At 37.6% G+C, this 27,955-nt stretch overlaps 1 protein-coding gene across 1 annotated transcript in view; it reads left to right on the forward strand.

Moving 5' to 3' along the window:
• Positions 1-27,955, forward strand: part of pigg (phosphatidylinositol glycan anchor biosynthesis class G) — a 175,639-nt gene that overhangs the window by 115,189 nt on the left and 32,495 nt on the right. The window contains exons 9-10 of the mRNA XM_059516243.1: positions 4,816-5,219; positions 23,336-23,527. Coding sequence (XP_059372226.1) covers positions 4,816-5,219; positions 23,336-23,527 — 596 coding nt within the window. The remainder of the gene's footprint in view (positions 1-4,815; positions 5,220-23,335; positions 23,528-27,955) is intronic.

The raw sequence follows: 27,955 nt of genomic DNA on the forward strand, positions 1-27,955 counted from the left end.
ATCTGAGAGGTTGTAAGTGCCGACTTGACGTTGTGCAGCGAAACTGAAGTAAAGTGCAAAAGTAAATATGTCGTAAACATGTGTATATGTCATTTTCTTTGTGTGAATGTCATTCTACACATTTGTAACTATTAATCTACAACTTCCAATTCAAAACACGGGTGTTTTGATCATTGTCTGTGTGTGCAAATTGAAAGATTCAACTCTTCACATCAGAGCCATGAGTGTAAATTTTAACTTACAAATACAAATATTAATATGACAAGTTCTCACATTCAGATCTTCAACCTCTCGAGTTTTGCTACTGATTTACCTTTATACGCTTGCACCACCTGTTGGTGAGCGACTGACAGTAGATAGAGATCATGCCTCTGTGCTCTACTGCTATTCCTGCAGCTCCCGGATGTGAAAGGGCGAATTATCTGCCGAATTTTAACCACTGAATTTGTGGAAGCGAATTTGGAAAGTGAAATAAAACGGACCGAAATTTGCCTGTTGAATATTATACATCGTATTTTTAACCGATTTAATATTTTGGAAGTGAATTCTGGTACGTGAATATGAATTAATGATTTTTTAATTATGAAAAGGTGTGTGAAATATTTTTAATTGAAATATTCACAGCTTAAATGAACAACTATATAAAATTTCAGGACCTAACAATGCAAGCCCTGGAAATTCAAGGCATTAAAATGCAAGAACTGTTAATTCAATGCATTTTTTTTCAGTTAGTGCTATTCAGCATGCTTTTTTGTTTCAAAGACATAAGTCATTATTTTGCTTCCATAAAGTAGGGTGGGATTAGGGATGCATAATTATCACTGAACGATCACTGTATATTTATCCCTTGATAAAATTATATGTATATCCAATGTAATGTTTATGTGGCAAAAGTGGAATGACCATTAACAGTTCCACACCAAACTCCCTTTCAAGAAAAGTCTGTTCACTCAGCGGCCATGTTTGCAACGCCTCCGGGCAGCTCAAACAAGTCCTATTTAAATGAATGGGGGAATCCTGAAATCTTAAAAACTGCTTGCTGAACTCACAATTTCATTACATATTTTAAATCGGCAACAAAATCTGAAATGAACTGCTCCATGAATTTTGTTTCCTATGCTTAAATATCCTTTAAAAAGCTTATTTTACAGGCTAGACCATCTGTGGGAACCAGAGCTTTTTCCACATTGTGCGTTGCAGTTTCTCGCATTCATAAGTGTAGGAGTGAAACGTCTTTGTATTTCTATAGTCTTTGGCCACACAAACCAATTACCAGCTCGGCTCAAACATCAGCGTGGTGTGAGCAGATGCCTTTACTTGCTGGTTGGTAGGGATGCACCAAATGTGTGGCAACCTAAATTATTCGGCCGAAAATAGCAAAAAAAGCTCTTTCATTGTTCGGCCTAACAAGCAAAAAGACCATGCAAAAATGCAAAAATAAAATGTATTCGGTATTTGACATTCGGCCCAGTGTTTAATTTTGTTCGGCAGAACAAACACGAGAAAAACTGTGCCATGAACAATCCTGTTAGAAGGCTTTTCCATGGACTTACTGTAGTAACACTATTTTCACCATGGTATTGCAGCAGAAATGTGGGATATATATATATTATACTATTAATGTGGACATAATAAATGTTTTAAAGAAGTAATGGTTGTTATCAAGCTATAACATTTGTGCATATATTTATACTAAATGTATTTACACTCTTAAAAATAAGGGTGCTTAAAAGGTTCTTCACATCAATGCCATAGAAGAACCATATTTGGTTCCACAAAGAACCATTCAATCAAAGATTCTTTAAAGAACCATCTCTTTCTTACCTTTTTATAATCTGAAGAACATTCTTTCACTACAAATAACCTTTTGTGAAACGGAAAGGTTCTGCAGATGTTAAAAAGTTATTCTATGGCATCGTGAAACACCTTTATTTTTAAGAGTGTAGGGTACTGTTTTTCATATACAAACCATATATAGTTGCATTTTACCATGGTAGTGAGGTGCTATGTGGTTTTATCTTTGGTTATCATGATCAGATTGTGTGATACTATAGATTGCCAATGGTTAATTTGAATAAAAGTAGAGTCCCAATTCAAGCAATCAGAATTTTTCAATTTTTCCCAGTATATATGTTGCTGTTTATGTTAATGAACATACATTTACATCTGCATCGTGCCATCAGAGACACAAATCTGTTTTAACATTTGAAACAATATCACACAGAAAATAATAAGTGTTTTGAATATTGTACCTCAGGTTTGTGAAATGTTCACCTGTGTGGCCAAGTGTTTGACAAGTTCTGACCAAAAAAAAAAAAAAAGTAGTTTAAAACCATAATTAACCATCTGATTTCTACAACTTTCACTCAGGAGAAGAAATTAGTCTTTAAAGAAATAAAGATTTAACATTCATTGTGGTGAATTATCAATATCGACTGATAAGAAAAAAATCATTCTTGATAGTTTCTTCCATATCACCCGCAGCCCTAGGTTGGACTTTTTTCATCCTCAGGACATGATATGAGCAAGGGTTATTTTAGTATTAATATAACTGTAATAAATGTATTAATGTTTTACGTTAGCTTTTTAAAATCTCAGTATTAATTTTGTTTAAACTTTAGTTTTGTGTTCCTTTTATACATTTCTATATTTAATTAGTTTGTTTTTATTTCGGTTTTAGTTCATTTAGTTTTTTTTTGTTATTATTATTATTATTTCCAGTTAGTCATTTTAGTGCTTCAACTGCACACTTATTTCATTTAATTGCAAAGGCAACATTTCAATTGTCAGCTTTATATTTTCATTTATTTCAGCATATTTAAATTAAAAAACAAAAATGTTTAGTAGTTGTAATTTAAGTTTATGATAGCTCTGATATGATCCTGTGATGTTATATGATATGATATTTAGTGTACTGTAAAAAAATGACTACAATATAATGAATACAATATAATTTGACATAACAGAATTGTATTTGTAATGTTTATTTATAAATCTATAAATGTAATATTAAATATGTATTCTTATTTCTACTTTGTATTATAATGTATTATTTTAATTATTACTTTATGTATATTAGGCTTGTTGTTTTTTTACATAAAATGTATTTAGTTTTTTATTATGTATTTTCTTATATATTCTATTATTTCTATTTTTATATGTAATATATATTTTTATGTAATATGTAATATTTTGCATATATGCACCATTTATATTAGTCAAAATGCTATATTATGTATTTATTTATATTATTCTTTTTAAACTTGTCTTCTAGTAAAAAATAAAGAAATCCTTGAAGCATGATACATTTACTGAAGAAGCAAATCTGAATAAGATATTATGAAGCTGTTTTATTTTGTTTTGTATTTATTAGCTGTGTGGGTGTGTGTCTCATTGCACTTGCAGATATTGTTACTTGATTTTATTTTGATTGCACCGAGTGAAAAACTCTGCTACTGCAGTATGTCTAAACACACCCTAACAACCATATAGCAGTGATCTATCATCCACCCACACTACTGTAACATCATGCAAACACCAATAATATATTGTTCACAGAAATATAGTTGGTTAATAATATTTTCACCCAGTGTGGCTGCAATTAGTAGGAAAGAAAATTAGTTTCAGATGCAAAGTATTGTAATTACACTTTGATGAGAGATGATGAAAACAAACATTTGTGTCTTCAGAATAACAGGCACTGATGAATCATTTGTAATGAGACCGGAAACATGTATTAAGAATATGATGGGATGCCGTTGTGTGTGATTGTGATTCTGAAGACATCGACCAGTGCACAGGATATCCCTATAGAAATGAGTGTGTGTGTGTGTGTGTGTGTGTGTGTGTGGGGCTGTTAGCACTTTCCTTTTGTGTCAACACTGCTCTGCTCCCTGCAGCCCTGCACTTACTCACAGTGGCAAACAGTCACAACATGCTCTCTCACCTGTGTGTGTGTGTGTGTGTGTGTGTGTGTGTTTGTCTGTTAGCTCAGGGCTCTACACATCAAAGTGCTGTCTGTAGAGTTGTTTTACAGTGTTGGACACCGGTGACTTTGGTGTTAGCTGCGTTTTACTGTCGCACTCTGTCAGATGTTTCATTTATTTGTGGTTTTTGCCCTTTTCAACTCTCACCGCTTCAACTTTTCCACTCCATTTCTCTCTCTATGCTTCACATCTGACTGCTTGGATTGATTATTTAGTGCCTTTTTCGTGCAAACTTTTGTCTGTATGGAAGATGCCATACGGGATGTGTTGCTGAAAAGATTGATTTATTTGGTGTGAATGTATTTCAGCGGCATAAAACTGCTCCATGTATCATAATTGTGTGTGTCTTTTGTTTCTCTGTTGATGTCGGTTTCAAATAAATGCTGTATTTGAGCTTTCTATTCATCAATGGATCCACAGCATTGTTTTTCTCAAAAGTATAAAGCAGCATAACAGTTTTCAACATTGATTATGATATGAAAGCTTTCTTGAGCTGCAAATCAAACATATTAGAGTGATTTCTGAAAGATCATGTTACACTGAAGACTGGAGTAATGGTGCTGAGAATTCAGCTTTGATCACAGGAAGAAATTGACTATTTTGTGTGATATACAGAGTTGCTGTCTGTGTAAAAGCTCCAGATCAGTCACTTGTGAGGCTCTATTCCAGTTAGTATGCTACCTTAGAAGGTACAGAAGCTGCCTATGTAGTAAACAGACTCAGTTTGAAACAAGGCTAATATGTAACCTTTCTCTCTCTCTCTCTCTCTCTCTCTCTCTCTCTCTCTCTCTCTCTCTCTCTCTCTCTCTCTCTCTCTCTCTCATTCTAGGGTTCTGACTGGACTCTGTCGGAGTTGGATGTTCTGTTGCTGATTGGTACAGTGGGTCACACCCTCAGTTTGGCTTCCAGCAGCTTCATAGAGGAGGAACACCAGACTTGGTACTTCCTGCTTAACACGCTGTGCCTGGCCATCTTCCAGGACGTCTGCAGGAAGTACTTCAAGGAACAGAGGCATCGAGATGAAGAGGACAAGGGGCCTTTGCTTCCCTCCGGTGCTGAGGAAGGACCGTCATTCTTCCCGGCGGTGGAGCTGGGAATGAGTCCGGGCTCGGAGAAATGGCTGGCGCTGGCGACCCCGCTGCTGACCTTGACCTGCTGTCGCCTGCTGAGGTCACTGAACCAGACCGGAGTGCAGTGGGCTCACCTGCCTGACTTTGGACACTGGCTCAACAGGTAGAACACAGAAATATCACATTTGGTTTTGGGTCCTTATGTGGAGCCTTTTGACTAACTATTATTATGACAAAATATGTGACTATTTATTAATATTAGGTAATTTTATTTATTCAGTTAAATCAAATTATTTATTTATTTTTGATTGGAACTTATATTATTTATTAAAACTTGAGTTTTTCCCCCCTCCACAATAGCATTATATTTCAAGTATATTTTGATGGAAATAAGGTTGCTGATAATCAGAACTTTAGACAGCAGCGAAAGTTTACAATTCTTAATGCTAGTTGCAACAGAAACTAATTTTAGGCTAAATAATAAACCGTATTTTCCGGACTATAAGTCACACTTTTTTTCATAGTTTGGCTGGTCCTGCGACTTATAGTCAGGTGCGACTTATTTATCAAAATTAATTTGACATGAACCGAGATGAAAGCATTACCGTCTACAGCCACGAGAGGGCACTCTATGCTGCTTAGTGCTGATGTAGCCTACACTGAAGACATAGCACGAGCGCCCTCTCGCGGCTGGAGACGGTAATGTTTTCTCTTGGTTCTTGGTTCTAAATAAATGTGACTTATAGTCCAGTGCGACTTATATATGTTTTTTTCCTCATCATGACGTATTTTTGGACTGATGCGACTTATACTTAGGTGTGACTTATAATCTGAAAAATACGGTATGTAAAAAAAGTCCACAAACAATTACTGAAGACAAGCTAACAGTCAGTAATACAGTAAAAGCAAATCGCAAACAATAAATAAATGAGACAGAAAAATATATAATTTTTTTTTTTTGTTTGTTTGATTTACATTTATATTGAAGCTCATTTACACCATGGGATAAAAAACAAATTAAATAGTAAATGCGGCTTTTTATCTTACATGTTTCCCTTTTTTTCCCTCACACTTTGAGGTAAGTCTCATCATTGTGATTACTTTTTTTCCTCACAAATATGGGGGGAAAGTCTGAATTATGAGATATAAACTTTTTTTACATTAAAAATAAATAAATAAAAACAGAATTGCGAGATACAAACTTGGAATTCTTAGGAAGAAAGTCAGAATTGCAAGATATAAAATAATATTGAGATATATAATTTCCAAATTGTGAGGGGGAAAAAATAGTTTATTTTTTATATTTTGTAATTCTGACTTTTTTATCAGAATTGCAGTTTTGTATCACAGAGAAGCCTCCTGGGGATGAGCACAAGTTCTCTTTCACAACTTCTTCTAAATATCAAGCACGTCCTTCAGTCGACTACATTGAACAATAACATGTTTAATTTGACTGATTTGTATGTTAAGTTTAGACTTTTTAAGGAGAAGCAAAAGCTCACCGCTATGAAGGAGAAGAAACATAATGCGGCACATGAATGGTTTTATCCTGATTATTGTGCTTTCATAACTAAAAATCAATGACTCGCAAAGTCCTACTAACTGGAACTGTTCAGTCATTTTTGAGGATGTGCTGCTCTGCTCTGAACCATAGTGAGATGTCTGACTCTCTGCATGGGGAGTTAATGGTGCATTCACACTGACAGCGATTAAATCACTGCAGGTTGTTGGGTCGCTGCGCTGTTGGTTGCTTGTAGGCGTTTCAAGTCGACTGCAGTATTCAGCCGTGTCTGGCAGCAGATCTCTGCACAACTTTGTCATATCATACAGTCTCTTTCGCTCAAGTCGACAACTCTCATTGAAAATGAATCACGTCAGTTTGTGGTAATGCTGTGAATCGCTGCCATTGTGAATATTGTTAAAATATATTTTACACATATTATTGCAATTATGTAATATTTACGATACACTATTTATTTATAATAAATAAATTTTAATATATATATATATATATATATATATATATATATATATATATATATATATATATATATATATATATATATATATATATATATATATATATATTTATTTATAATTATATATACTTATATATAATATATAAGTGCTGTCAAATGATTAATCGCGATTAATCACATCCAAAATAAAAGTTTTAGTTTACATATGTATGTGTGCTGTGTATATTTATTATGTATATATAAATACACACACATGCATGTATATATTTCAGAAAAAAATTGTTTATATATTAAATATATTTATTTAGAAAATAAATTATATGAATATACTGTAAATATAGATGAATAAGGAAAAACAACCCGATGGCCCTCCGAGAGGCGGGGTGGAAGAAGGGCCAAGACAGACGGATTTCCCGGTAACGACTGGAACGGATACGGACAAAGATTCTAGGATCACGAGAAGATGCAGGTGTGGGTGGGAGAAAGAGACCACCTTCAGAGGGTTGCGGATCCACCAGGGAAGGAAGAAGTGTGTAGAGGGAGGCCAACAGCAACATTGCTCTGCAACCGCAGGTCAGACAAGAGGAACCCAAGGCCAGGTCGCAAACCACAGCGCTGAGGGATCCACCGTTGCTGTAGAAAGGCAGGTGGAGGACACAGGAGGGCCCGCGATGGACGCCAATGCCTCTGAGAGTGGTACTGACGAAGACACACACAGAGCACAAAGCAACCCCAACAACCGCGTACAAAGCCATAGGACAGAAAGGAAAGAACTCGGAAGGAGGCAGATGGTCAAGTGGGCAAAAGCCAACGAAGTTGCGGTCTGGCAGAAGCTGGACAAGGACCTCAGCCTTATCCTGGAGCACTCATTGCATGGACAGGTGGAAACCAAGCTGAACCGTATCGGAGACATCCTGTATGATGAATGCATAGGCAGATTCGGAGTAACTGCTGGAAAGCGGAGAGCTTGCCCAGTGTGGAAGGGGAGGAGGGAGAGGGAGATCGAACAGTTGGTGAAGAGGCGACGTCAACTCCGAAAACAGTGGAGGAAGGCAAGCAGAGAGGAGAAGGAGGGCCTGAAACCACTGTGGGACGAGGTGAGAAAAGAGCTTGCCGGCCTACGGAGGGCAGAGCGCATCCGTAAGCGCAGAAGGCGGAAGGAGAAAGAGAGGAGTAACTTCTTCAAAAATCCCTTCAAGCATGCCAGACAGCTGCTAGAGGATAAGAGAAGCGGAAAGCTGGAGAAGCGGAAAGCTGGACCAAGTCTGAGCTGGAGTACTACATAAAGGAGCAGTACAGTGACCCAGCGCAGTTAACTCCGCTGGGATCCCCTGGGTATGTTCCTCGCCCAGCTCCCCCAACCTCCCTCTTTGATGCTGCCCTCCCCAAACTCAGCGAGGTAACAGAGGTGGTCCGGAAGGCAAGAACAGCCTCAGCCCCAATCCCTAACGGGGTACCATACAAGCTGTACAAGTACTGCCCAGGGGTCTTGAGACACCTCTGGAATCTGCTGAGAGTGGCTTGGAAAAACCAAGTCATCCCGTCAGAGTGGCAGAGAGCTGTCACAGTTTTCATCCCAAAGGAGCAAAACTCCAGTACGATCGGCCAGTTTAGGAGTATCGCCCTCCTGAATGTCGAAGGGAAGATCTTCTTCTCCATCCTAGCCAAGAGGTTGACCAGCTACCTCACAGGAAACGGGTACATTGACACCAGCTGCCAGAAGGCAGGTGTGCCAGGCTTCCCAGGGTGTGTGGAACACTCAGCAGTAATATGGGAGCAGATCCAAAGGGCGAAGAGAGAGAGAGGTGACCTGCACGTAGTGTGGCTCGATCTTGCTAACGCATACGGGTCAGTCCCCCACCAACTCATCGAGTTCGCCTTGGACTTCTTCCACATCCCAGTCGGCATAAGAGCCCTGGTGGCCAAGTACTTTGGAGACCTCCAGATGTGCTGCACCCACCAGGACTTCACAACAGGCTGGCAACAGCTGGAAGTAGGCATTGCCATGGGATGCTCAATCTCGCCCATCCTGTTCATCGCAGCCTTTGAGATCATCCTCATAGGGGCTAGGAAGATGGTCGGAGGAGTGAAACTGCCGTCAGGACAAAGGCTACCAGCAGTTAGAGGTTACATGGACGATATTACCACCATACTCCGGACAGCAGCATGCACAACAAGGCTGCTGAAGAGGATCGACGAGCTTGTGGGCTGGGCGAGGATGAAGATCAAACCCTCCAAGTCACGCAGTTTGTCGATCAAGAACGGAGTCAGAAACGACAACACCATCTTTGTCGCAGGCGGTGAGAATATCCCGTTGCTGAAAGATCAACCTGTCCATAGCCTGGGTCGTACCTACACAGCAGAGCTCTCAGACAGGCAGATGGGGGAGATGGTGAGGAAGCAGCTCGCAGATGGCCTGGCCAAGATCAACCAAAGCCAACTTCCCGGAAAGTACAAAGTTTGGTGTTACCAGGCCATACTGTACCAAAGGGTGATGTGGCCACTGAAGATGAGTGAAATCCCCTCATCAGTGGTAAACAAGATGGACGGGCTGGCAAACTCGTTCATCAGGAAGTGGCTGGGTCTACCAAGATGCTTCTTGGAGGTAGGCCTCTTCGGGAGGAACACGCTACAACTACCACTGCGATCCATCAGCGTGGGATACAAGCAAGAGAAGGCTCGGCTGGTGCTGGAGCCGAGGGAAACCACTGACCAGCTGGTGAGAGCAGCGGGCACCCAGATAAGAACGGGAAGAAAGTGGAAAGCCCAAGAAGAGGTCGACATGGCAATCGGCAGGCTGAAGCACCGCGAGGTGGTCGGCAGAGTCCAGGAGGGTCGAGCAGGCCTTGGGAGGGGCAATATTCCCTTGTTCTGGTCAAAGGCTTCCAAAGAAGACCGGAAAGCCATGGTGGTGGCAGAAGTGGCAAGAACTGAGCACGAACGCCTTAACATCAAAGCGGTGTCCCAGGGCCAGCAAGGACGTTGGACGTCATGGGAAGGTCTAACAGACAGGTCCATGTCATGGTCCGACCTATGGAAGATCCCCCAAGCTAGGCTCAGCTTCCTGATCAGAGCAACCTATGACACCTTGCCTTGTCCCCGAAACCTCCACCAATGGTTTGGTGCTGAAGAGACCTGTCCCCTTTGCAACACCAGCAATGCAAGCCTCCAGCACATCCTGTCGGGCTGCACGACGGCACTGTCCCAAGGCCGCTACAGGTGGCGACATGACCAAGTACTAAAAAAAAAAGCTGGCAGAGGTATCAGAGTCATGCAGAAAGGAGGCGAACAGTAGACCTTTCGCTCGAGGACGACATTCCATCCAGTTCGCGAGGGCTGGAGAGAGCGTCAGACCCTCCCGCCAGAGAGATACAGCAAGGCTCCTCCCACCGGGAAGTGAGTGGACCATGAGGGTCGACTTGGGAAAGCAGCTCCAGTTCCCCAGGGAGATAGTGGAAACATCCCTGCGGCCCGACATCGTCATGTGGTCAGAGGCTTGCAAGACCGTTCTCCTTGTGGAACTCACTGTACCATGGGAGGGAGGGGTGGAGGCTGCGTATGAGCGGAAGCGAGCCAAGTACTCTGATCTGGCGGCAGAGTGCAGGGAGGCGGGCTGGAAAGCCGTTATATGCACTGTAGAAGTGGGGTGTAGGGGCTTCGTAGGTTCCTCAACCGCTCGCCTACTCCGCGACATGGGATGCACAGGAGCGAGGCATCGGAAAGCCATGAAAGAGCTGGCAGAGGAGAGAGAAAGGCAGCTTCTGGCTGTGGCTAAGGAGGAAGGAGAAGGGTTGGGGGGTAAACACCTAGGGCATCAGCAGGGGGTGGCAGGGAGAGATCCCTGCCATCGCTCCGCCACCATGAGACGTACTGGGGTTAAAGGAGCGAAACGTCGATGAGTGGTGGTCCCCAGCTGACGACCCGCTCAGGCTTACAGAAGTGTTCAGTGAGGTGTCACGGCACACCAGTTCAAAAGGCACTGGAGGAGGTGCGTCAGGCATTGATGTCCAGCAGGAAAACCAACACCTGTATCTTGATATGTAGACATGTAAATATTGTTTTTATATGTTTTATGTTATGTTTTTTATATATTTTAATTTAATTTTAATGAAATGTTTATATGTACATAATAAATATATAAAGAACACACACATATATTATGCAAACATATATATATATATATATTCACACACACAAATCTTGTATATAAAATTGCATGTGTATTCATTTGCTCATTTATTCATTCATTTGCTCGTCCTGTCTTAGACCAATATTTCCCATATCTGCTGCTTCTCCAAAGCAAGATATGGAGCCCATGCCACAGGTTTGTTGACAATAACCAAGTCACGATGTCAGATCTGTGAAATAAGGACCATATTTAGTTTGAGAGCTGCATTGGAAGATAATCAGTGAATATCGAGTGCTCTGGTCTGTTCCTCAAACAAGACTATGATATGACTTCTGAAGACTCGGACTACAGTCAGACAGCAAGCAATTAATGTCCACAAACTCTGAATCTCACGGTCTCTTTGGTTTTATATCTGAGAGAAGGACTCTGGACTCTCCTGGGCTCATATTCGGACTGCCTGCAGACTTTTTTATTTGGCTAATGAAAAGATCATTTTATGAAAAGGGGACTAATTGCTACACTGCAAATAAGTTTTAATGTATTCGTCCCTTTTATTAAGCATTTTAATTAGTTGCCATTTTAATAATTATTCTGGCTCTTTTCAGGATTCTTTTGTCACACCGCAGGACTGTTTAAGTATCTGCAAAACTGATTAAAAAATTATTAAATCATAATGATGACTAAACTATTTTGCATATATAACAGTTCTGTTTGGGAACATGTTATTTGTCAGCTAACCAAACACACTCTTGCAGTTTGTTTGATAAATATCCCCCAAACTTCCAGCGTCTAAACACACTTCACCTCGGGCGATTAACTTTGTTCTCTCCTGTGTGTTGTGATCCGCGTGTCTCTGGAAGCGGCACACACACTTCCAGACAGAAGCAGCTGCAAGGGCCTATATGCTGCAGTTTTGTAGCATGTAATATGTTTTAATATGTTACCTTGTAATGAGGTTTCTTGAATTGTAAATTAGTTTTACATGACCACTTTTCACACTTTCTCTATAGTCTCAGCATCACATGTCATGTCCATCTGATAAATAATGCAACAAAATATTGCAAGCGCTTTCTTCTTGTGCTCTGATTGACAAATTATTTTCTCCTAGTAGAGAGTAAATGTGATTTTTGCTCAGGCTAATCTGTGTATTTTTTTAGTTATGTTTGGTAAATGAAATACTGTGTATTTTCTTTTATTTAATTTTTCTTTTTGTTATACAGGTAGCAAACTTTTCTTATTAGCAATAAAATTGTGAAACAATGAATATCTAATACAGTTGAAATGCATATAAATAGTATAGAAAATATTAAATAAAATTAAATATACTCTAGCAACAATATTTTTTAATCAAGTTAATTATTAACTTTTTTCTTTTTTGTTAATTCTTTTTTTTCCTTTCTTTTCTTTTATGACATTATGTTTAGTTTGATGCCGTTTTTATTTTATATTATTTTGTTATTTTCATTTGCTCTTTTTTTCTTAGTTTGGCCATTTAGTTTATTCTATCTTTTTGTTCTTTTTTTTCTCATTTTCTCACCAAGACAGCATTTATTTGATAGAAAAAAACAGTAAAAATAGGTAAAATTGTAAAATATAATTACAATTTGAAATAACTGTGTCATATGCAATTATATATTTAAAATGTATTTTATTCCTGTGATGAGAAGCTGAATTCTCAGCATCATTACTCCAGTCTTCAGTGCCACTTTTGACACAGTGATTGTTCAGAAATCATTCTGATATGCTGATATTCTGATTATTCTCATGGTTTAAAGCAGCTTGTGGCAACGGTGATAATTTTTTGATTTTTGGATGAATAAAATTTTTTCAAAAGAACAGCATTTTTAATATATATATATATATATGTATATATATATATATATATATATATATATATATATATATATATATATATATATATATATATATTCTTTTTTTATTTTTTTGCAACATAACAGGCTGTAACAACAGTAGTCCATATAACATAAAAGATTTTTGCCTAAAAGATTTTTATCTGAAATATTCCTTTAACAGCAGCATAGAAGTCAATATTAGTTTCATACATATAAACACAATACACTCCTACCCACAGAATAGAATCTGTGCTCTTTCAGTCTGTATCTGAAGTGTTCATAGAGGTGGATCACACAAGCTATACATTCAAGCCGACACATCTTTACATTGATGTGTCTTCTCAGATGAGATCATGGATCAATAGCTCCGTCTCTTAAGTGCATTACCTGCCATCCACATCTAAAAAGACTTCAATGCCACACATAAAGACTTTCTTCCGTATTTCTCTCTCTCTCTCTTTTGACCACCAGCCAGCTCTGATGAAGAATAATTATTGCGGTCGTAATAAATCTCTGCATTCATACCGGAGAGATGGACATGTGCCAGAGTCTCTGGAGCACTTCGCTGAGGTTACAGGAAGCAGAGCTTGATTTCCTGTCCTTGTGATTTGAAGCGTCCATCGGTGGACTTCTCATTACATATATGGAGCTTATAATTATACGTGCTGCAATGAATCTCAGCATAGGTGGCTTTTATTATGATTATGTTTAAAGCACACAGCATGAGAACGAGTGAACTGATGCGGGAACCGTCTGAGATAATTGAATTGAGTTTAAAAGAATAGTCCATCCAAAATAAAATAAAAAAAGACATCTTTTACTCACCCTCAAAACTCATAAATTACTTTCTTTAATGAAATGCTGAAGAAGAAATTTGGCTGAAGGATAAAGCTGCTCTTTTTTTATACTAATGAAAGTGAATCCAATTAAATTTCCTTTTATATCAAAATCGAACATGACACCTTTTTTTTTGGTAAACTATTCCTATAAGTATGCAGATTGTGTAAGTTAACTTTGTTTTTAAAAGTTATTGATTTGGAATTTGGAATATTGAGGGAAAAGTTTTGAGAAGTGTGTTTAATTTTGAAGGCTTTGATCTTTTTATTCCAGTTAGATTTTTTTAGATGCGTGTTTCTGTGTTTGGGATTTGGCGGCTTGTATTATTGTTTTAGTTTGCACTAATTAATATTTCATTACCCGGCTGAAACGGGCCCTACGGGAAGAATCTGCATTATCTCTGCGAGAAACGCTCGCTCCTCTTCCTTCCGCTTAGATCTGTTACTAATGCAAATAGAGCACAGCTTCAACACTTCATCTGAAGGTTGTAAATGATCATTTGCCTTCTTTTTACTAAGGATTTTATACCATCTACACTGCTCTTCAAAGGTTTGTCAGTAAAAAAAAGCTTTTATTCGGCAAGGACATGTTCAATTGATCAAAAGTGACAGTAAAGATAATGTTTAAAAAAGATTTCAAATAAATGCTATTCTTTTGAGCATTCTATTCACTAAAGAATCAAAAAAAAAACAAATCAGTGTTTTTTAAAAGCACTGATAATAATAATAATAATAAATATTACGTAAGCTGCAAAACATCACATTAGAGTGTTTTCCGAAAGATCATGTGAATCATGAGTAATGAAGCTGAAAATTCAGCTTTACCATCACAGAAATAACTTACATTTTTAAATATATTAAAATAGGAAACTGTTATTTAAATTTGTAGTGATATTACAAATTATTGCTGTTTGTAATTTTGTTTTTGATTAAATAAATCCAGCACTATGGAGCATAAGAGAATTTGAAATGGCAGTTTGGTTCACATATATGAGATTTTTGTTGATTTGATATTACAGTAACTCATTTTTCTTTATTTTAGATTCATGCATTTAAAAACAGCAGCTTCATTCTAGTTTTTCTCTGCACTTTGATTCAGAAGAACTGTAGTGAATGGTCACAAACTCCTCTTTGGTTTCTTCTTCTTCTTTTTCTTCAAAGGGCTGTTTTATTATTCAACCAAAAAGCATGCATGAATGCACACCTGGAAAATAGAAAGCCAGAAATAGTATACAAATCAGTGCAACGGATATGAGAACTCTTATCATTTGATGGCAAAGATGAATATTTTAAGTGCGGCTGGTTTGCACAAAAACACTTTTACTTGCTTCTTATGAAAGATTTTAATAGTCAAACTTTATAACTCATACGACACAGTTGACACTTGAGCTGAACTTTAGACTTAAGAACGGTTGCACAAATAAAGTAATTATCCTCTCTTTCGCTAGCTCTGTTAATTTGCTCAGATTGACGGGTCTGTTATTGTCATGTGCTGACCCTTTTTGGTACTATCCAGCTTAACTCTGACAGAACACAGCTTTCTCATTTCTGCAATATGTCAGCGTTATTGTTTGAAGAGTTAAATAGGATGGGCCTTGCGTAATATTCATTCAAAAGTTCTGCTTAGTAAACATTTGCTGTCATAAATAAGACGAGGTTTGTGTCTGAATCGACAGGTCTGGACTATGGTTTCTATGCTGCTGTGGTCAACAAAGTCTGAATGTTGCAGTGGGGTTTTGTGTATGTAAATGCGATATATGGCTGTGTAGGTGAGAGCACCCCACTTCTAAGGTTGAAGGAGGAGAGAAATGAGCAGAATAATTGGATTGGGGTGGGAATGAGAGACTAATCGATTCTCCTGTTGAAAAGCAGACGGTCTTGAGAGCGAACATCCTATAGTGCCTACATAGACAGTTGCCTTTTAAGAGTAACATGCTGACTGAAAAGAAAGCTAAGCTAAACACCATGATACTCTAATAAGTAAATTGTTTACACTATCATCAAATGATTTTTAAGAAATACGTTTAATCTTGTTTGTTTAATGTGTTACTTTGAAATACTAAAATGGAAATAAACATGTAAATAAAAATATATACTAAAATGATAAAAATGACAAACAAACATAACAAAATTCAACTGTAAAATCTAAAAATGAAATAAATATAAAGACATTTATAGTTTTACTAAAGATTTATATTTGAAAAATAAATGCTGTTCTTTTGAATTTTCTGTTCATCAGATAAAATAAATGTTTCACAGTTTCTACAAAAATATTACTGAATATGCAATTGTGGTCAACTATTAAAGTGCCCCTATTATGGGTGATGAAAGGTTCATATTTAGGTTTTGGGAGTCCCCAACAACAGGCTGACATGCATGCAAGGTCAAAAAACACTTTCATTGTCTTATAATATGCATTTATTTTTACCTTATTTGCTCAGCGACTCCCAAACAATTCGCGCAATGATTCATTTTTCCAAAACCCTTTTTTGCGCGACACTAATCTGCGGTGATTGGTCAGAATGGTCTCATCTCCATTTCATCATGAGCCTGTAATGCCTGATAAAGCAGCTTCTGCGCAGTGCTGCTTTGTGTACAGTGTTACCGGGGAAACCCCTATTTTTACAGCTCCAAAAGCCACCTAGTGGCAAAGAATGAATTTGCATTTTCATTCAGACCAGTGTGAAAAGTCTAACAAGTGAGTGGGCAATATGCTAATGTTTCATGTTGATGTCATCATGAAACGGCTTGGGATTCGTTTTAAAAACAACTTGTTTTAATGATTCAGAGTCGACTCTTTCTTTTGAGAGACAATAACTTTATACACGGTGCACTTTTGGATGTAAAACTTTGCAGGAGGGCTTTGTTACACACTGCATGAAAGGTCATCTTCAAAAATCCATAATAGGGACCCTATTAAGGAAGGGATAATGTACATCCAGCCGGTTGTTCTCACAGAATAAACCCCGACAGGGTGATCAGGACCCCGATGCGAAGCACAGCTACACAGCTTCTAGCCACATAAGTAAATAATTTGATGCAAAATATTGATTTGAGTTGAAATATTTGAATGCAAAGCTTCCGTGAAGACAGCAGTTGCGAGCAAGCGGAAAATTCAAACTAAACTGACATTTAAGGGAAACGGTGCAAGCAAACCACGTATTACACAACATTTCACCACAAAATAATTAAGGCAATAAAATAATTAAGATGAAAATGTTTTAAAACCTATGTCATGATCCAGTCACTGAACTTCCGTTAATTTACCACCAGAGGTCATCATCCACAACACAGACTCTCACACTACACAGTACACCCTGGACTACATTTCCCATGCTTCATCGCACCAATCACATTCACCTGAAAACTATCACACACAGCTGCCACCAATTACACACACACAGCACATTCAGCAGACATGCTTTATAACCATTGGACTTCCTCTCACATACTGCTGTGTATTGTTCTGCACATATCCCTCTCCTTGTAATAGCTGCGATACCAAGCCATTCCATGTTTGTTTTCATAGTCTTGTTTCAGTTTATAGTTTTCATAGTCTTGCATCAGTTTATTGTTTTCAAATTATTTGTAAGTTTTACATATTAAAATATATGCAAGCGCAAGGTTGGGGGTTCGAATCCCAGGGAACACATGTTAGGAGAAAATTGTTAGCCTGAATAAAATGTAAGTTGCTTTGGATAAAAGCGCCTGCTAAACAAAATTATTGGATAAAATAATCATTATTCACGTAAATCTATTTTTGGTGTTTCTTTTGACTTGTTGCAATATATTCTCAATACTGCTTTACTGTATTTCTTATTCTGGTGACTTTTTTAAGCATCCATTTGCATCAAGAACGCACCTGTGTTTCCTGTAGCTCACTGGGTTTTGGATCTAAGCTTCATATTGAGGAATTTTTCACTTATATATTCTTTCCGGAGCAATCTGAGACTATCATACATGCCCTTGCACTTATTTTGAAACCCGACCCTGAAATGTGCACTTATGCGCCGACACATGCACACAGGTGTGGGTGTTTATGTGTGTGTGTCTGTGTGTGTGGAATGCATTAGTATTCTTCAGGCTGTCTCAGAGCAGATAGATGGGGAGCAGAGAGACGCTCAGGGTCACTGGCATCGGGATGAAAATTTCTCTCTCCGTCTGCGTTATCAGTCTTTTTTACCTATAGTTCCTTTCTTGCGTGCTCTGTCAGTGCCCTCTCTACCTGATTCTTTCCTTCTATCTCTCTCAGTCCCACTCCCCCACTGTCTGCTCCCTCCTCTCACCTAAATAATTGGTCCTAAGTATATTCTGAATATATAAAACAAAATCAGCACTAGTGTTAAGTAACATATCATGTTTATTTCATTCAAGTGCTGTTTTTGGGACAAAGCCGTCTTTAACTACATGTTGTTTTGTGGAGAATCAGACAGTAATTGTAATCAGTAAACTGATTAGTAACCCTGGAGTTTTAGACTTTTTGGGAACATTGTTAACATCTCAAATCATCTGATTCAATTCTCAGGTCATTTAAACTGATTTACACTAAAGACCTATGTTCAATTATTTCTTTCTTTTTTTTTAATGATACACTAAAAGAGCCTCTATAAAATGAGTCATTTGTTTACAAGTCAGATTATACTGGGCACACCATATATGTGTGTGGTCTAATATTGTCTTTTGTGGTGCTCAGTCTTCAACCACAAACCTAAAGCTCAGATGAAAACCTAATGTTGTTTAATGTGATGCGTTAGATTCAGTAACAGCACTGCATAAGAAAGTATTTTATTATGGTAGTCTGTCCAAAACAAAAGTGTCAGAAAAATGCAGGTGCTCAAGAACCATTGTTGAAGTTGAATGAAGTGTTGTACTCTATGTACTGTATATGTTGCTGAAATAAACTACAAAAACATAAAAAATGTAAATAATGAATGATGATTACAACTAAAACAGATTTTTAAAATAGAAATGTTAGAAAAAAGCTAATAAATTAATAGATAATAAATACTCACAAAATAATGAAAGTAAAAATATATTAAATCTAAATAGAAAAGACAAACAAACACAATAAAATTACTAAAACTAAAATTAAAATTGAAAATATGAAGACAAAAGCTAATTAATTTTTTTATAAATGCTATAATATGTTATTTAGAAATAAGTTTAAAATGACTAAAAAGGAAATAAATATAAATTACATTTATTTTAAGTACATTATAAAAATAAATAATTAAAAAAATGGCAAAAACAGTACATCAACCAAAACTTTCACAGACAGAACAGACAGAACAGACGAACAGACAGACAGAACGGACAGACAGACAGAACAGACAGACAGACAGACAGACAGACAGACAGAACGGAACGGACTGTCTGTCTGTTTTGTTTGTCTGTCTGTCTGTCTGTCTGTCTGTCTGTCTGTCCGTTCTGTCCGTTTTGTCTGTCTGTCTGTCTGTCTGTCTGTCTGTCCGTCCGTTCTGTCTGTCTGTCTGTTCTGTCTGTCTGTCCGTTCTGTCTGTCTGTCTGTCCATTCTGTCTGTCTGTCTGTCTGTCCCTCCGTTCTGTCTGTCTGTCTGTCTGTCTGTTCTGTCTGTCTGTCCGTTCTGTCTGTCTGTTCTGTCTGTCTTTCTGTCCATTTTGTCTGTCTGTCTGTTCTGTCTGTCTGTCTGTCTGTCTGTCTGTCCGTCTGTCCGTCCGTTCTGTCTGTCTGTTCTGTCTGTCCGTTCTGTCTGTCTGTCCATTCTGTCTGTCTGTCTGTCTGTCCGTCCGTTCTGTCTGTCTGTCTGTTCTGTCTGTCTGTCCGTTCTGTCTGTCTGTCTGTCTGTTCTGTCTGTCTGTTCTGTCTGTCTGTCTGTCCGTTCTGTCTGTCTGTCTGTCTGTTCTGTCTGTCTGTCCATTCTGTCTGTTCTGTGAAAATAAGAAGACAAAAGCTAATTAATTTTTTATAAATGCTATATGTAATTTAGAAATAAGTTTAAAATGACTTAAAAGGAAATAAATATAAATTACATTTATTTTTATGTAACTAAAACAGATTTTTTAAATAGAAATGTTAGAAAAAAGCTAATAAATTAATAGATAATAAATACTCACAAAGTAATGAAAGTAAAAATATATTAAATCTAAATAGAAAAGACAAACAAACACAATAAAATTACTAAAACTAAAATTAAAATTGAAAATATGAAGACAAAAGCTAATAATTTTTTTTATAAATGCTATAATATGTAATTTAGAAATAAGTTTAAAATGACTAAAAAGGAAATAAATATAAATTACATTTATTTTAAGTACATTATAAAAATAAATAATTAAAAAAATGGCAAAAACAGTACATCAACCAAAACTTTCACAGACAGAACAGACAGAACAGACGAACAGACAGACAGAACGGACAGACAGACAGAACAGACAGACAGACAGACAGAACGGAACGGTCTGTCTGTTTTGTTTGTCTGTCTGTCTGTCTGTCCGTTCTATCTGTCTGTCTGTCTGTCTGTCCGTTCTGTCCGTTTTGTCTGTCTGTCTGTCCGTCCGTCCGTTCTGTCTGTCTGTCTGTTCTGTCTGTCTGTCCGTTCTGTCTGTCTGTCTGTCCATTCTGTCTGTCTGTCTGTCTGTCTGTCCCTCCGTTCTGTCTGTCTGTCTGTCTGTTCTGTCTGTCTGTCCGTTCTGTCTGTCTGTTCTGTCTGTCTTTCTGTCCGTTTTGTCTGTCTGTCTGTCTGTTCTGTCTGTCTGTCTGTCTGTCTGTCTGTCTGTCTGTCCGTCCGTCCGTCCGTTCTGTCTGTCTGTCTGTTCTGTCTGTCCGTTCTGTCTGTCTGTCCATTCTGTCTGTCTGTCTGTCTGTCTGTCTGTCTGTCTGTCCGTCCGTTCTGTCTGTCTGTCTGTCCGTTCTGTCTGTCTGTCCGTTCTGTCTGTCTGTCTGTTCTGTCTGTCTGTCTGTCTGTCTGTCTGTCCGTTCTGTCTGTCTGTCTGTCTGTTCTGTCTGTCTGTCCATTCTGTCTGTTCTGTGAAAATAAGAAGACAAAAGCTAATTAATTTTTTATAAATGCTATATGTAATTTAGAAATAAGTTTAAAATGACTTAAAAGGAAATAAATATAAATTACATTTATTTTAAGTACATTATAAAATAAATAATTAAAAAATGGCAAAAACAGTACATCAACCAACACTTTTACATTTAAATCTGTTTTGTCTGTCTGTCTTTTCTGTCTGTCTGTCTGTCTGTTTGTCTGTTCTGTCTGTCTGTCTGTTCATTCTGTCTGTCTGTTCTGTCTGTCTGTCTGTCTGTTTGTTCGTTCTGTCTGTCTGTCCATTCTGTCTGTCTGTCTGTTCGTCTGGTCTGTCTGTCTGTTCTGTTTGTCTGTCTGTCTGTCTGTCCGTTCTGTCTGTCTGTTCTGTTTGTCTGTCTGTCTGTCCTTTCTGTCTGTCTGTCTGTCTGTCCGTCCATTCTGTCTGTCTATCTGTCTGTCTGTCTGTCTGTCTGTTCTGTCGGTCTGTCCATTCTGTCTGTTTGTTCTGTCTGTCTGTCTGTCTGTCTGTCCGTTCTGTCTGTCTGTCTGTCCGTCCGTCCTGTCTGTCTGTCTGTCTGTCTGTTCTGTCTGTCTGTCCGTTCTGTCTGTCTGTCTGTCTGTCTTTTCTGTCTGTTCTGTCTGTCTGTCCGTTCTGTCTGTCTGTCTGTCTGTCTTTCTGTCTGATCTGTCTGTCTGTTCTGTGGGTAATGAGCAGCATATTGTGTGGATTCATGTCAGTGCCATATTCATGCACACCTTTAGCACTCACCTTTCCTTCATTTCACTACACACACACACACACACACACACACACACTCACACTCACACTCACTCACTCACTCACTCACTCACTCACTCACTCACTCACCTCTTCTTCACACCAGGACAAACACCTCATCATGTCCACACTGCTGACACACACACACACACACACACACACACACACACACACACACACACACACACACACACACACACACCTTTTGGCCTGGCCTGTGTGGCCCACATCTGATTTCATTAGATGAGAGGAGCACTCTAGCTGCATTCTGAACATTCACTCACTCACTCACTCACACAAACACACACACACACACATGCTGCGCCTCAGTTTCTCTGCCTCCTGAATTCTGATGGACTGATACATCTGACATTATTTGAGATTTTTAACATTGATATCAATAATAAGACTTGTTACCTCCCTCTTGTGTCAGTCCCAAAATCAGTTTTTTTTTTTTGTGAGTTTTGCAAATATTGTTAATTGTAATCTAGAAAAGTGTAATTTTGTGTTTGGAAATGCTTTCTATTTCTGTGACATTGTGGTTGGAATAACAGTATACTAACTGTTCAATGATATCAGGAAGCCTACTGATTGTGTGCTTTATTTAATAATGAAATGGTTTAATGTGAGTTAAATTAAGTTTGGTGGATGTCCAAGTAAAAAAAACAAAAAAAGAAACATTCCATGAAGGATGTGTAAATAAAGTTTTTGTGCAAACATTTTAAGAACAGAGAACTTTGAACAAACGTTCTGTTAATGTTCCTGGAAGAACTTTTGTTCATGACTTCTAACTCAACTTTAGCCAAAGTTCTGATAACATTCTCTTTTTTAAAATATTTTATAGTTTTTATAGTATTAGTGCCATTATTATTATATATTTTATTTTGTGTGTGTGTGGAATTACCATTGGCAATGTTGTTTTGAGCATTTGATTTAGGATTTGAGCATTGAATTACAGATTTATTTATTACATGTTTATACTAGGTTGATAATGATAATGAAAAAATCATTAAATATGTTAAGTACACAGTCTTGAAACTTTCTTTTTTTCTCTCATTTTGTTTTAGTAATATTAATATTATCAATGTGAAGTAATAATTAATATAATATTTCTGACTTTTGACTGAGTAACATTTTATAATCTGGTGTATGTTTATTTTTTAAATGTTCAATCTTCAACCAGGGTTTATTTTTTTATTTATTTATTTCTTTTGCATTTGTCCTTGCAGACTTTAGCTTATCAGGGCCATCTAATGTAGGAACTTTGACTCTATGATGCATTTTATTTGCCTAAATGTGATTGTTTATCATTAATCTCAGTGCCAATACAGTGTAGTTGTGGATTTCCATGTTCCCAGGTCACATGTTGTATTGCTGCTAGATGTTCTATTGCACTTTACCAAGTAAGAAATGTGAAATTCTGAGCTAAATGGAATGCAACGTATTTGGAGCAGTGAGATTTTCGACATCCAATCCAAATGGAAACACCAACAAAGTGTGTTACTGCAAAGAATCTCAGAATAACGTGGAAGATTTGATGCATCATGTCTGTTTATGCTATTATACAGTGTTTGCTTTGAGTTCAAATCATTAGGGGTTTGTCTTTCTGCTGTTTTATATTCAGCGTTTGCATGCATATGTAAGAAGAACATGTCTGCCCTGTTATTTATTCACTGTGTGTGTGTTTTCAGTGGGGATCATAAGGCGTTCCTCTCTTTGTTGGCGGCGGTGTCTCTGGTTCTGATCTTTCTCCTGGTTCAGCGTCACTGCTCACTGGTGTCTAAGATCGCTCTGGCTCTCGGCCTGCTCGGAGTTTACAGCTATCGCGCCGCCGTCGGAAATGTCCTGTTCCCATGGCAACACAGCAGCCGTGCCGTCTCCAAGTAAGTTTGATGATATTTAAATATCTTATTGACATTCCTTGAATGTCAGATGGTGAATAAATTAGCTCCTCTCATTATCATTGTTGTTGAATTGTTTGAAGTTTTTCGCTAACTTTATGTCCGTGAGCTCCTCTTGTTGGAAACCTGGCTCTCGCTAAATGCAGGGATGAAGTGTTTTTCGAGGGTTTTAAACGCGAGAGCTTGACCTAAGAGGCTTCGATTCTGACTGCAGTGAGTGGAGGTTTGTTTAGTGTAGACTCAGAAATGATTAAAGGGAATAGTTCACCCAAAAAGGATTTAAACAATTGATGGTAGCCATTGACTTCCATTGTATGGAAAAAAAATACTATGTAAGTCAATGGGTACCGTCAGCTGTTTGGTTACCAACATTCTTCAAAAACATCTCCTTTGTTTCCAACAGAAGAAAGAAACTCAGGTTTTGAACAATCTCTGAGAGTGAGTAAACGATGACAACATTTTCATTTTTGGGAGAACTATCGATTTAAGAGAAATTACAGGAAATAGAGCTCAAATACTTCTGTCTTTGGCTTTAATGAGACCATTGATGCTTTGGTCCAGAAAGGACTGAAATCAGAGTCCAAATATGGTTAGCAAATCAGCTCACAGCAGACTAACCCTTTTTACCATGTATTGTGTCTTGTGTTCACAATCACCCAGATGGAGGACATTAGATCATATTTTGGGATTGTTGCTGGTTTTGAGGCTCATTGAGCTCCTCAGTGACAGAGCTATTGCTCTTTAAGCTTTATAAAAGTATAACAGTAGTAGTTTCTCTGTAATATGTAATCTAGGTGTGTGTGTGTGTGTGTGTGTGTGTGTGTGACTGTGATTATATAGTTGCACAGTCCTAAGCACCCAGGGCCTGATGTTACAGATCATAAATATATTTTTTTAAAACCTTGAAACTGTTTTTCTTCAGCATTTATATACACTAGCATTCATAAGTTTAGGGTCAGTAAGATATGTTTTTAATGTTTTAAAAAAGAAGTCTCTCATGCACATCCAGGCTGCATTTATTTAATTAATAATGCAGTAAAAAATTGAATATTATGAAATATTAAAATTTAAAATAACTTAACAATCAATTAAACATTTATTAGAGTTAACGTCAAATCAACAGAGCGCAAAAAGAACCAATGAAGATCTCATACATTTGAACCAAACTACCATTTAAAATTTTCTTATGGTCACTAGTACTGGATTTATTCAGTCAAAAACAAAGTACAAACAGTAACAGTGTGAAATATTATTACAAATAAAAAGAACTGTTTTTGATTTTGTAAAATGTAATTTATTTCTTTGATGCAAGCTGAATTTTTAGCATCATTATTTAGGTCTTCAGTGTCACGTGATCTTTCAGAAATCATTCTGATATGCTGATTTGCTGCTAAAGAAACATTTCTGATTATTATTGATGTTTAAAACAGTTGTGCTGCTTCATATTTTGAGGGGAATAATTAGAGAAAAATAATATAATTTTATATATTTTAGTTGTCTTTACTGTCACATTTGTTCAGTTTAATACAAATATTATACACACACATTATGCCAACTCTCGGAGTGATTGTCATGGTAATGTACATGACAGTGTTAATGTGTTTGGTCTTGTTAGAATAGATCTGCTACACTACTGCTGCTGCTGCTGCTGCTGGAGACTAAGTACCAATACTTGCTACTGCCAGTGAAGGTTATTATAATTTTTAAATTTGTTTTATTTTAATATTTTCAAATTTGCAATGAAATTCAGTTTATTCATAACCGCACATAAATCATAACTGGGACTAATGAAATTCAATAATATGCTAATGCCAGTTGCATTTAACAGTTAGGCCTATATTTGTATATGTTCTTTTCATTTATGAAGAATTATATGTACATATATGTGATGTAATTTAGCCTGCACACATTTGTTCAAAAGCCTGGCAGATTGTTCAGATGCAGGCAAAATTTTGTATACAGAAAGTATGCGGATTCTCATCCATTTACTGTTAATTATCATGTTACGCTGCATGTCTGTTTTTCTTCAAAACACCAACTTAGAGTGCTTAATATTGATTTGATTGCTTGAGAAAACAAATAATTTTGCCTACCTGATGTAGTAGATTTAATACAGTGGGGTGCGTTTCGGGTCGCATCTCGCAATCTTTATGCCAAAAGGGTATATTTGAGGACAGAATTAAAGGGTTAGTTCACCCAAAAATGAAAATTAGGCCATAAATTACTCACCTTGAAGTCATCCTAGGTGTATATGACTTTCTTCTTTCATACGAATCCAGTCGGAGCTATTTTAAAAATTGTCTTTGATCTTTAAAGCTGTTTGATGCCACTCAGTGATTGTTGCACTGCATCAGTCCAAGAGAATTTTAATAAAAGTCAAATCCATAAAAGTGTCTCACGCGGCTCCGGGGGGTGAACAAAGAACTTCTGTAGTGAATTGATGTGTTTTGTTGTAAAAGGGAAGCAGCTCCGGGGGGATGAACTATGACCTATGCTGGTGAGTCTTGTGAGAACCAACGTTTGTTACCAGGAGTAAAGAAAGCAAAGTTACCTTAGTTCAGCAAAGGAAAACAAGTCTCATTCTTTTTTATAAATCCTCGTTTTGTACTTCTAATTTGTGATGTTGTTTTGTTTTGATCTCTCCGTTGTGTTTCTGTGTGCGTCACTTCTGAGCGGCACATGCGCAAAGCTGACCTCATACGTCATTCCCTCGGAATGTCTTCCTTTACAACTGTGCAAGCTAGATTTAAGTGATTATTAGGTTTTGAATATGGGTATTTTTTTTACAAAAATGCATCGATTTGCTACAGGAGGCCTTGTGAGACACTTTTTTTTTTTAATGGATGTGCTTTTTATTAAACTTCTCAAGGACTGATGCAGTGCAACACCCGCTGAGCGGCATCAAACTATTTTTCAATAAAATAACTCTGACTGGATTCGTATGAAAGAAGACAGTCACATACACCTAGGATGACTTCAGGGTGAGTAATTTATGGCTTAATTTTCATTTTTGGGTGAACTAACCCTTTAAATTAGTATTGCTGTTGGGTAACGGGTCAGGTGTTCTGTTAAGTACAGTGGGTGTGGGTTTAACAAACAGGGCCTGTGCAGGACTCTGCTTAAACCTGCTTTGCATCTCTCTGTCAGATAACCCCATCCTTAAAACGCCACACATCTCATATATTGTTTTTCACCACGGAATGATAACATAATGATTACAAAAACAATTATTAATTTTTTATAATTATTACTAACTGTTGTTAGATTAGTTTTTCATTTATTTTATATTTTTTGATCAATTTTTTTTTTTATCTTAGTTTTAGTTCTAGTTTTTGTGTATGAAAATAAACTTGCTGCCTATACATCCACAGCATGCTATGAACATGTAAGAAATACTGCTGCTGCACATATATCATATATGAAATAAAGCCCATATATAACATACATGAATCATCCCGTAGCAGATATATACAGATGGAGCTGTGGAAGGTGGAGGGTTTCTGAAGTGCGCTGTAACTGCTACAGCAAACAATAACCAAGTATTTGAATGTTGAGCAGCATCTGATTGGCTGCTGATACGATACGAACCATTCAGCTGCACCATGTGATGATTGCATTATGTCAAATTGAGTCAGACCTTTTGGACTGCAACATCTAGAAATTCATTGCAGAAATTTGGATAAATACATACATAACGTAAAAACAGTAAGATGACATGCAAGAAGTTCTACAGTGGTCATTAACATAAACCAACAAAGCCTTGTTTTTATGTCAAGTTTTCTCTTTCAGGTCAACTACTGTGATGGTCAGTATTGAGAAAAGTTAATTGTGCGCTTGCAGTGCATCCGTCGGTCAAGCATTCTCATATGCATTTGTGCACTTGTGTAGAGTGTGTTTGACCTAAGAGAGTCTGAGAGCACTATTACTATACCAGTTTTTCACTGGTATATGCAATGAGTTTTTTGAGACACACACACAGTTCCAGTTTACTCTTGTGACAAAATCTCGCTGCTCGCCTCTTCCCCTTGACATTTACTCCCACCTAATTAAATCTTTGACCTCCTGCCCTTGGTGTAGCGCCACAGGCTGTGTTCCATTACACGCTCTCCATATGACAGAGGGAGCGCGAGGCTGAGGTAATTGGCAGTGCCACCCTGTGCCACCAGAGTCACTCTTACACTCATTAATCACTGCAGGACATTGTTTATGTTGCCCCGGCAACCTCTGGCTCGCTTGTTAAGCAGACGTCCGCTGACTTCCACCCCATCATTTAGACACGCTCTCTCCCGCGTTTTCTGTCTTTTTATCACATTTTCTGCCTTTGACCCAAATTAATGTTGATTGTAGTCCATTTACAGGGGTTGTTCAGCTAATAATTATAGTTTATATTTGTCATTTCAAACCTGTATG

The sequence above is a fragment of the Carassius carassius genome, chromosome 29 (genome assembly GCF_963082965.1).
Source record: "Carassius carassius chromosome 29, fCarCar2.1, whole genome shotgun sequence".
Taxonomy (NCBI): domain Eukaryota; kingdom Metazoa; phylum Chordata; class Actinopteri; order Cypriniformes; family Cyprinidae; genus Carassius; species Carassius carassius.